Raw genomic sequence first — 12,008 nt, 5'->3', positions numbered from 1 at the left:
TTATAGATAACGGAGGAGTTTGAATTAAGTTATTGATGCTTAACTGTTTACAGTAATATAGAGAAAATATATTATATACTGATAATATAAAATAAATATTTAAAAACAAACATGCATGGTAAGTATGTTAGTTTTTACATTAAAAGTTATACTATAGCATTTTTTTTTTGTGTTGTTCCACTTTCTTTAATTTCAATAAGTAATTCCAATGTGGCAAAACTCAAACAATGTTTGGATTCCATTAGTAACTTGAGTTATGACATGTTAGATTATTTATGTTGATTTCAATTGGATGTTTATACGAAGTTAGCATATCATCAATTCAAAAAGTAATTTTAAGAGTCATAAAATAATTTTATCAATTAATACAATTATCATACTCAATTCACATAGACATGAGACTTGAGCAGAGTTTTTTTTTTTTTTATGTAGTTTCCTAACAAGCTCAAAAGTTAAACTTTGATGGAGTCATTTAAGTTCTTTTTCCATGACACCATGTTTTTTTTTAATTAAAATCAATGGAAGTTATTTTGAATTGATATAAACCACAATTATTTGTATTAATATTAACCAGGATTTTTTTTTAAGTTATTGGTGATAAGTTTTTGTGTTTTTTTTTAATATATATATATATATATATATATATATATATATATATATATATATATATATATAGCATGTCTAAATTGAGATTGGTCAAAACAATCTAATCACGTTAGATTTAAAGTTTTCATTTGACATGAGAAAAAAAAAAACATGACAAACTTTTACCAAAAATAACTCTACAAACATTGATTGAAAAAAATAACTCCTACAGTTATGAAAAAAAAAATATGAAACAAATCCATTAAAAAATAGACGAAAAAAAAGATAATTTTATTTTACAATTTTAAATAATCATATTATTTTCATAAATTAAAAAAAAATACATTCTCTGTCCAAAACAATATATTTTGTCAAAAAATATTCCAAATTCTTTATAAAAACTAATTAACTTAGAAGGGTTTCTCATTATAAATAATCTCGCCTAGTTAAAATTTGCTGTTGTAATATTTCTTATCCACAGGTTTGGAAACTAAACAAAATGAAAATAATAATAAAAAAAATTACATGATATCTTATGAGTTTTTCAAGAGAATATTGATTTGATAATTTATATTTAGGTAGTTTTGGGCCTAGCTATATGTTTTCATTCTTTATAAAAGTTGCGCCGAATACATCTAAAGAAATAATCCTGAAAAAAAAACGAGGACCTTGGCTTTAAAATTGATAGAAAGTTTATTTTAAGGAAAACTAATTAGAATAACTTCCAAGATTAAATTACACGCTATCTTTCATTTTGAACTAATTTATGTGACTAAATAAAGTTAGCTTTCAAATAGTTTTTCAGATAAAACTCCTAGACAACAGTCATTCAAAACTTTAACTTTAAGATAGCTTTTAAACAATCAGAAAGAAAGTTGGGTCAGCCATAGCCCTTTTCTTCCTTCCAAACAATTCCCTGTTTACTAGTGAAAATGTGACGTAAGTTATGAGACAAGAAAGGGGGAAACATCTCATGCAACTTGTAGAAATCTGAAACAACTTCATGGTGGGGAATTATAAAGACTATTTCGTGACTAAGGTTTGCTTTTATCACTTAGGAAGTGGGATTATATTTTCAGATAAATAAAGTAGTGGATTCCCCGACAAACAAGCAAGAAAAAAAAAGACGAGATGACAAACTAATGGCTCTAAAGACATCTTAGAAATAAGAAAAAAGAAAAGACACCACAACATGAAGAACTGTAGCAGCTATATGTTTTATGAGAATCTTTCTTTAATACGGAAAAAAGTAGGTGAAAACATAGTGGATGTCAACTTCAAGTTACATCAAGAATCTAGCTTCTATCAACTTGGAAGTGGTAAAAATAGTGCAAATGTCATAACAACTTGCACAAACTGTTGCGAGCAATACCTTACAAGAGCATTAAGCATGGAGATACAGGGCTAAGTACAAGGTTTTCTATTTGACCACAGTAGTTGACAAAGCATTAAGCACTGAACTTGAAGATGCAGGAGCTTCACGTGGAACATGCAAATGAGCTTATATTAGTGACAAAGACGGAGATACATGACTCCAATTATCTCACGCTCCAATATAACTCTATGCATAGATGATCCAAGGATCAAGAACTCAAGATCCTATCGTATGCCATCTTAGCCATTCGTTTAGTTCCAATTGGTCAATTTGATGCATGAAAGAGAAAAAACAGAACTGTTATGGTACCCGGAGAAATCTAAGAATTCTGATACATTTATTGTTTGAGTCAGTAGTACAGTGAGTTTAAACACATGAAGAAAGAGAGGGAAGGAGGGATAAAACTTCAATAGATAACAACTCATTTAACTAAAAGTTTTAAAAAATAACAGTACCCAAACCCTTAAATTTCCTTGGGTACCACAAAATTTCTCAAGAAAACATTGTTTGAATGGTGAGATTTGTTCTTTAAACTGTAGGGGATGCATTTCCATGATCCAAAGGGTGCTACCTCTGGTGATACCCCGTGTTCAAATCTCACTCCCCACTTCCCCAATTCAGGCTAGAAATTCTAAATTGAAACAATCTACGCCAGAACAAAATACCACCCCTGCCACTAGGTTCCCTAGCCTTCATGAAACATTAATTGATTGGTTCTATTGGCTTAGAATATTTGCTCAAAGTCTCGTCTAATATCAGCACCAAACATAAGAGCAGAACAATGCAAGACAACTAAGCTATCTATTGTTAGTTCCCTTATGTCAGTTACTATGCTTTTTCAAGAGCTGACAGGACTTGATTATGAATATAGAAATTTTGTGAACATCTAAGCAAATGTTTCGGTACGTGGATCGTATGATTTCTGAATAAATTAGGTCGTTGCATTCAGGTAAGTATGATTTTGCTAACTATGGCACTTCCATTCCCACAACTCTAGCGAAGCAAGTGCCGGATTGCAGCAACAGCATCACCTTTATGCTCGCGTAAGGTCCTTTCAGCAACCTTTTTATCCAGCTTTTGAAAACAAATTACACATAAAAATATCAATTGATTGAAAAAAAACTGGGAAATTTTAAAAAAGCGACGTACGGAAAAGGTTACCTCTAATTCATTAGCGATAATATCAACATCGGCGGCATTTATCTTAACAGCAGCTAATTCTTTCTCCCTAAAATCAGGGGGGAAAATATAGATTAATAGTTAGTTAATCACCAATCAAATTTAGAAGACAGAAAAAAGAATTAAGAATGATTTTACCTCAAACGCATGGCTTGCCAATCAGCTTCCGCCGATGCAGCAATTGATGCCATGGCCTGCAAGATCGTTAGAAAATAGCGCAAAATTCAGTTTAACAAGAATCGAATCGCTTGTGTGGAATTTTGTAGCAACGTTTGGTAACAGCGCGTTTGATTTCACTTTAGGACGCGATTTTGAGAAGCTGATAAAAGCGCTTCTGAACGAGTTTTGAATTTCGAATGCGATTACAAGAAAATATGAGAGAGAGAAGAGAGAAGATAACCTCTTGAACGCGAGAGGAATCGAGTTGGCGATCCTCGACGCGGTCAGTGAGCTTGTCGAAAGCTTTGGTCTGCTGCTGCATGTCCTTCGAGTCTACTACCCTCTCTATCCCTTCCTCTGCACCTTCCATTTCTCTCTCTCTCCCTCTCTCTCTCTCTCTCTCCAATTTCACTCTTTCTGCTGCAAAATCAAACACGACAACAAAACTAACACAACCCACGCGCAAGCTGAAAGAGCTTCATCTCATACTGTTACTTTGTGCTTTCTGAAACATTTTTTGGGCCTTATTGGGCTCAACGTGGGATCCATTTCTCTAAAGGATTTACCTCCTGCACCTCACAATTTCTTCACGCACCCAAACTTAGTGACTTCTTGTTTAAAAAAAATTAAAATAATTTTTTTAGATTTTCTGGAATAAAATTTCACCAATACAATTTTTTTCTGGAAGGAATTTTCTGAAACATAGTGAAATTCATTCTAGAAAAATTGTTCTCCATCTAAAAATCTTCAATAACAGAGGTAATGATAGAAGCGGCAGCACAGCAGCAGTGGTGGCGGTAGAGACAACGGCGGTGTATGTTAATAATTGTACGGGTGCAGGAAACAATAACCTCTCTTAAACACTCTCAAACTACCAGCCCAATAAGCTAGGCCCAACTACTTTTTCACATAAGAAAGATGATTTTTTCAGTGCCAATAAAAAATACAAACTATATTGCAATCAAAATAAATAATGTTTAGTTATTGATAATTCTAAAAATAGAAATTAAAAATTATTTAAAAATAAAAATGGGATTAAATATTTCTGAAAGGAAAATTTTGTAGGTGCAATTTAAAAATGTACACAAAATAAGAAAATATAACAACAAATATTGATCTGAGTAGGTGGTAGAACATGAGGAGTGAGTCTCGTTCTCCGATACATCTTAATTTATAATATAGAAACAGACAACTAACTAAAAATAGTCTTAAATAAAACTTTTAAGGAAATTATCACAAAAACAAAAAAATATAATCTTATCATACAAAGTTATTCCATATTTTATAATAATGTCCATATATTTAATTTCTTTTAATAATATAAAAATGATTAAGATTAATCTTAAGTGAAAGCAATTTTCTTATTTATATATTAACGTGTGAAATTATTCTAATTAATGTATTTTTCATTTTAAATTATTAAGAATGTGGGTATAGATATATTGATACGAGATAATAGACATCACATAACATAAAGACTTAAATATTAATTTAAGTTTTATTTTGGTTGAGTTTGTTTAATTTAGTCAAAATATTTTTTCTTTTCAATTTAGTTTTAATTTTCATCGTTTTTTAATATAATTTTTTTAATACTGATTTAAATAATTAATGAACACGTATGTCACATGTCTTTGTGATTTTTTTTTTTTAAATTTTCTTTACTTTTTATTTTAAAAAGATATTTATTTGTCAATCCAACAAATGTAGTGTGATTGTAAAAGTACTATGAGTTACATGTTTGTCTTATATTCAATTTAATTTCAATATTTATTATTTTCTTTTAATTTAATATTATTTTTTAAAATGATCAATTTATTTTTCTTCAAATAAAACCAAATTTATTTTTTATAAAAATAGTAATTTTATTAAAATTCAGATTTTTATTTAATACTTTCAATTTAGTATAGTTAGTTTATAATTAGAATGAAAATTTAAGAAATATGATCAAGACAATTGGTTTAAAATTTTAAAAAGTTAAAAATCAATTAAAGTGTTGATTAAAAATTAAAATTAAATTTAACACGTTATAATATTAAAAGAAATAACTGTATTTATTATTGTGATAAAAACAGAAAGAAAAAAATCTAAAAATATTTGTTTAAACAGCATTAATTAAAAATAATTAAATTGAATAAAACCGGTTAAAATTAGAATAAAATTAAAACTAAATTGAATAAATTCAACAAAAATAATATTAGTATTTAAGCATAGTATGAAATATAATGGTTTTGTTAACATTATCAACGGTGTATACCAAAAAATAATTCTCAAATAATTAAATAATTTAGGAACATGATGCATATAATTAATACAGTTAAATAGTTCTTGCATGTGATGAACTTAATGCATGAAATATCTCTTTGATTTATTAACTGTTAATTTCGGATGAAATATTTTTTAGCTATAATTTTAAACATGCAAGACTTTGAACCTAATATTACGCTTAAGGGTTTCATTTCAATTTCACTCATACCGGTTGTTGTAATCATTTAAAATTACAAAATTATTTTGAGCTGCTAGATTGTTCATATTCAAACTGCAGTTGAAAATTTTCACCTTATTTATTTTCTTTCTTTGCTTCTGTTTTCTGATTTCGCTGCTTCTATGCCCAGTTTAGATGTTTGTGTGCAGACACATCCTTTTTGGTCGACTTAGGTGTGTAAATTCACAATGCTAAAAATAAGTATATTATTTAGAGTATTGATTAAGGAATTTAAAAGTAAGATTAGTGTGTTTTAATTATGATTTTTGAATGTGATTTGGGTAAAAACAGACAGAAGCATAGACCGTGTTATAGGTTTTACCATGTGTGTGGTGGAAAAGAAAGGTAATAATGGTATGCAGTGCTTCTGAAATGGTGAACAGCTAGCTTGGGTAGTTCAATTAAGGAATGGGATATTCCAAGAATGTGGTCGTTGATGAATCACATGATGCTGCGGTCCAGCTATTCGAATTAATTAAGTAGTTAGTTCATTTTTTCTTTGTTGTTGAAAATCAAAGTAATTATTTACTGATATGACAAGGATGTTGTTTGCTTGCAAGTGTTGGCGGTGGAACCCTGCATTCTCAACTTGGTTGCATGGACTGTAGCCTTTTTTTTTTTCTTTTTTTCTCCAGAGTGAAGTTGTTTATCAAAATTTGATTAAGTTAAAATGCACAAATAATGGCGAGGTAGACGTGAATCTAGATGTTATTACGAGAATAAATGCTTATCATACTGTATAAACAATATTATTATATAGGACCCTTGAAAGATTCGTTTTATTGATTCGAATTTTCGAGTGGGATGTCCAAATTCATTTCATAATAAATATGTAAATGACGCTAGAAGAAAATATAATATTGTTGATAGAGTTTCATTGACAAAAGAATATTTGTTGGTAAACTAACATTTTTTGACGAGAAAATTTTCATAAAATAAATTATTGATGGAAATTATTTAGGTTTAATAGATTCAAAAGTTTCTATTTATGTAGATTGTCGTCAATTAGGTCTTCATATTTTGAAGACATTCTTATTTATGAAAAATTGAATTATTAAAGTCCTTACTGTTAAATTCCATAGACAGCGTTGAAACTTTTGCGTGGTGGCTTGACGAAATGGCATTTTAATGGGACGTGGCATATTCCGATGTTAATAAATGTTAACAGGTGGACTTAATATTTTGTGCCAAAAAAACTATCCTAATAAAAGAGAAAAAAAATGCTTATGAAAATTTGAAAATTAGGAGGCACCTCCACCTTCTCCACCAAAACGGTCAGCACTATCGCATCTCTTTTCCGACATAGCACCATAAGGTCCCTCCTCCTCCACCCTTCTACGTCAAAACGAATCGTTATCCTCCAAACCCTAACGAGCTCCCCACACTCCACTCCACACTCCTCAAGCTCTTTTTTTACGGTGCTGCTGCTGGGCTTCACGAAGGACCCATACCCTTACATGAGAGACGCGACGCTTGTTGCGCGAGACGAATGGAGGTTGGTGACGCTGTTAGCGACGAGGGTGGTTGCGCGATCATGGTCTACATGAGTAAGGCTCGAAGCTTGCGTGATTTTGGATCGTGGTGGTGGAGTGATGTGGCGACGCTTTGGTGGTTTTGTTGGAGAAGATGAAGGTGTGAGATGGTGGTTCTACGACGGTGGCTTGGGCTTTGATGATGCGTTGGAGAGGACGGCTGCCAGCGAGGATAACGGTGACGATGTTGGATGATGCGGCAGCCAGGGTTCTTGGAGAGAAATTAGGGTTTGTCTGGAGATGGTGATGATGATGTGTCAGAGTGGTGGTGATGTGGCAGTAACTTTTATAAACTTTTTCAAATTAAAAAATCATTTAAGTCTATCTCAAGCAATATTTTTGACGCCATTCAGAGAACTTAACGACACAGACTTTATTGTTTTAATTTTTCATAAACAGGGATTAAATAGAGCTACTTAAAAATAGAGGGACCTAATTGATGAAAATCTTTATAAATAGAGACCAACAAATCTATTAAACCTATTATTTATGTAAAATTTTAACAGATATTTTAGTTGATAATGGATTTGTTAATAAAATGTCTCAATAATATTTGTTGGTAATGGATATATAGATAAAATTTGTTAATAATACATCATTTTAATTTTTAATAGATATTTTCGTCGATAAAATGAATGTCAAAATTTTTGCTTTAACTTTAACTATTTTATATAATCAGAAATGATTTTTTTTTTTATAAAAGAAATTGTTAATAATTTTTTAAAAGTTCATTATTAAGATTACTGATAATTGAACTGTTTAAAATTCGTTAATAAATTCGTTAATAATTATATTTTTTAAAACCCAACAATTGATAAAATATGTTTAAATATTTTCATAACTAATTAAATATATCTTTTAAATTAAATGGAAATAGATGAGTAGAAGAAGAGAAAAACAATGAGAAGAAAGAAAGAGAGGAAATGAAAAAGAGTAGGAGGTGGTAGGGACAAACGACAACGACAACGATAACAATAGTGACAAAAGAGTAAAAGAGAAGGAGTCAAAGGTGATGAACACAATAACAACAACAACATCGACAATAAATGACAATAAAATAGATGGTAGAAAACTCAGAAGAAAAAGAATAAAAGAAGACCAAATCGTGATATTTATTTATAAATTTAATGAACAATACATATTTATCGATAAATAATTACATTTTTACATGTGAATAATTACTAATGAATTTGGATAATCAATTGAAGGATTTTTTGTTGTAACTAATTACAATTTTTTTGCCCGTAAAATTTATTATTGAGTTATTTACTAACAAACTTTTTGTCATTGATAACTTGCCAATAATTTTACTTTAGCAATAATTTTTTATATTTACGTACCATTAACATCACACTTCTTTATTATTTGTAAAAAATATTACATCGGTTATATAATATATAGTTTTCAGTATTTATGACACTGCCACTGCATAATTTATCACATCATTTCTTCATGAATGGATATAATCCTGTTGTAATAGTGTTATATTTATTTTCTATTATTATTTTGTTTTATTTAATTAAACTTTGTATTATTTTTATAGAAACTAATATACTAGAAATCAATTATGACTTTAGGTTACTTTACTCCTACTAATTTGTTCGGTTACTTTCTTTAAAAACACCAAAGTTGTTATAGATTAATAATATTAATTTGACCACTTCAACTCTGACGTTTAAAAAAAAACAAATATTTTTAAAATTTATCTAAATTTTTTATTAAAATTAAAAACAAAAAATAAAACTGCACTCAACTTATATCTTTTGCCAACAATGTCATGGGTGGCAACGCTATTTCCTACCATCAACACATTCATCCTATAATTAATAAAAAATAAATCATCAACCTTAATACCTCTTATATATTATTTTTTCTGATAAAAAAAAATCAACCTTAATATCTCTGAAATCATTTCCCTTTCAGTAGCTCCATTGCATCTAAAAAATAGAAGAAATTAAAGGGGAAACTTACCTAATAATAAGTTAACCTTATGAAGAAATTGCTACAAAATACAAATATATATACCTTCTCTCAATCCACCACCTATTTAAGTCCCCGCAAAATTCACATGAAAGGAAGAACAAACAAAATGCATTCTAAGGAATAGAAGAGGCCAAGAATGGAGGATATGCCTGAGACAGAGAGAACTCTCTCACACTTTATCCATTCTTCAAAAAGTAATGATTCTGTGAAATACTTTTTACATTCATTGATGTAAAAAATTTATATGTATTAAAGTGTGTACTATATGAAATATATGGTCGTAATCAGTTAACAGACATATTAATGGATTAGATTACTTTAAGCTTTATAAATATATTGTTTTAATTACATGCATTAATGGTTAATAAAAAACTTTGATTTTTAGGAATCTTATAAATATATAATGGGTTAAATATGTTTTTAGTCTCTATACTTTGGGGGTGATTTTGATTTTAGTCCATTTTCAAACTAAGGTACAATTTAGTCCTTTAACTTTAGAAAACTCTGGTTTTAGTCCCTTTTACCAAATTTTTTTAACTTTATCTGTCTTAATAAAATAGTAATTTTCTTATGAAACATACTTGAGTGCAGAACTTGAGTGCAGAACAAAGAAAGAGACCTTTCACCAATTCTATAGAAACAAAGTATATATTTTTTCTTTAAATTAAAATACTTAAAAAAGTTGTGTCATATACATTACAGACAAAAAAAATTTAACAAGTAAACGAGAACCATTATCATTGTTATGTAAATTTATAATAGAACCAAACAGACAAATTATTTAATATAAAGATTAGAACCAGCAGAAAACACATTTAACCTTATAATAATATAACTGATTTAGAAAGCGTTAAAATTCACACAAAATCAGTTACTAAAGAAACGATGAAAAGTATTCATGTAATACAAAATGATTAGTTACATACACTGATTAGATAATCATACTCTTTTATTTTCTTATTACAAGAATTTTCGATGATTATACTATTTACTCAAAGACAATGACGGAAGCACATTCAAACCTAAAAGCCATTGAAAATGCTGGTACTTTATTTTTAACAAGCATTCTTTAACTAAAAGTACATTTTAATATTAAAGTATTATGAAATAATATGAGACTGTCATGATCAGTTTGTATTGATGAAGCAAGCTGTACATGTGGTGGGGTGGCCAATCGTCCAGAAATGCTATATATTTCTTAAACTGGACTAAACATTAACATGTGAAGTTTTTTTAATTTGATTTCAGTGAGATGGCTGAAAATGTTTCTCACATCACATGCCAATCCCATGTATATGTGACATTGAACCGACAGATAATACACATAGCTGTAGGGCAAGTTTTGAAGCTATAAATGAGAAAAACAGTATAAAGACGTAAGGGTCTTCAACATTTCATAATTGCCATCTGCCAATCGCAGTCACTTACAGAAAATTTTTCTAACTTCACTTTTTACTCACTCAAAATGGAAGAAAATTAATCACTCTCTATCCTTCACCTCGACCCGTTACGTCCAGTCTTAAATATATTTACCAACCAACGTCGTTCTGTTGGATAATAGGAAAATGTTTTTAAAACAATTTATTTTTACCATTATTTTTACATCTCTTAGTTTATGATTATTTGTTTCAAGTATTTGTTTAAAAATAAATTTAAACGATCTAATAAAATAAAATAATGATGTAAGGATTTATTGTGAAAAAGTTATTAAAAAAAAGTTGTTAATTCTATCAAATAACACCAATTTCCATCAGTTTCGAGATATTAGTCCTAGAAATAAATTTGAACAATTTCAGAAATTAGTTCTGAGTTCTTTATCAAGATTCTAATAATTTACTTCAAAATAAGAATTTGTACATGTGCAAACTTCATTTTTTTGGATAGTGATTCTTGACAATACAAATAGGGAGTATTGTGAAGGACCATTTTCCTGATAAACGAAAATGTCCCATTTAGCACTAAGATAATTCACAGCAGAAACCCCAAATACAGTGACTGGAGCAAGCTAGTTGCTTTCACTAGTGTTTTTTCTAATCGAGATATTAACAATTTTGTTAATAGTTATTAATCGCAGTCCATTGTACTTAAATAAAGTAGTTGATAGTTGGGACATGACAATTAAGGTTTCAACGGCCCCTGGATTTGTCTTTAGAAACAAAGTTTGAACTTTTGACGGTGTTGGATAGTTGAGATCTCCATAAGTCTACGTGTATTAATGGTGTGTGCGCGCTTGTTCACACTATAAATAACTCCTTTCTGCCCAAGCTTTCTCTACAGCAAGCATTTTCTGTCCTATTTTCTCTATTTGTGTAAGGATGGGAAAGTTACAAAGCTATGTTGCAGTACTTGCTGTGGCATTTGTATTAGTGATAGGAGCAGCAGAATGCAGAAAAATAAAAGAAAATGAGTTAGTTGACGGTTTTGGCAGTGGCTTAGGTGGAGGAATTGGAGGTGGACACGGTGGTGGATTTGGGGCAGGAATTGGTGGTGGGGGTGGTGGAGCAGGTGGCGGCTTTGGAGGTGGAAAAGGTGGTGGTGCAGGAGGAGGATTCGGAGGTGGGCACGGTGTTGGCGGAGGTGCAGGAGGAGGCATTGGAGGAGGTGTAGGTGGAGGTGCCGGTGGTGGTTTTGGAGGTGGAAAAGGTGGTGGCGTGGGAGGAGGAGTTGGTGGTGGAGGAGGGGCAGGAGGAGGCATTGGAGGAGGTGCAGGTGG

The 12,008-nt window shown here is 30.2% G+C and overlaps 2 protein-coding genes across 2 annotated transcripts in view; one reads left to right on the top strand and one right to left on the bottom strand.

The window, feature by feature from the left end:
- Window positions 1-1,778: 1,778 nt before the first annotated feature.
- LOC106766932 (huntingtin-interacting protein K) lies at window positions 1,779-3,762 on the bottom strand. The gene is made up of 4 exons (XM_014651722.2): window positions 3,540-3,762; window positions 3,278-3,333; window positions 3,122-3,188; window positions 1,779-3,034 (listed from the first exon to the last, which is right to left on the bottom strand). Exons 1-4 carry the CDS (start codon window positions 3,666-3,668, stop codon window positions 2,954-2,956), a joined length of 333 nt encoding a protein of 110 aa, XP_014507208.1. The 5' UTR covers window positions 3,669-3,762; the 3' UTR covers window positions 1,779-2,953.
- Window positions 3,763-11,610: 7,848 nt separating this feature from the next.
- Window positions 11,611-12,008, top strand: part of LOC106766527 (glycine-rich cell wall structural protein) — a 1,368-nt gene continuing 970 nt past the window's right edge. The window contains exon 1 of the mRNA XM_014651248.2: window positions 11,611-12,004. Coding sequence (XP_014506734.1) covers window positions 11,611-12,004 — 394 coding nt within the window. The remainder of the gene's footprint in view (window positions 12,005-12,008) is intronic.

This window comes from Vigna radiata, chromosome 7 (genome assembly GCF_000741045.1).
Source record: "Vigna radiata var. radiata cultivar VC1973A chromosome 7, Vradiata_ver6, whole genome shotgun sequence".
Taxonomy (NCBI): Eukaryota; Viridiplantae; Streptophyta; class Magnoliopsida; order Fabales; family Fabaceae; genus Vigna; species Vigna radiata.
This window is presented reverse-complemented; position numbering and strand designations above follow the sequence as displayed.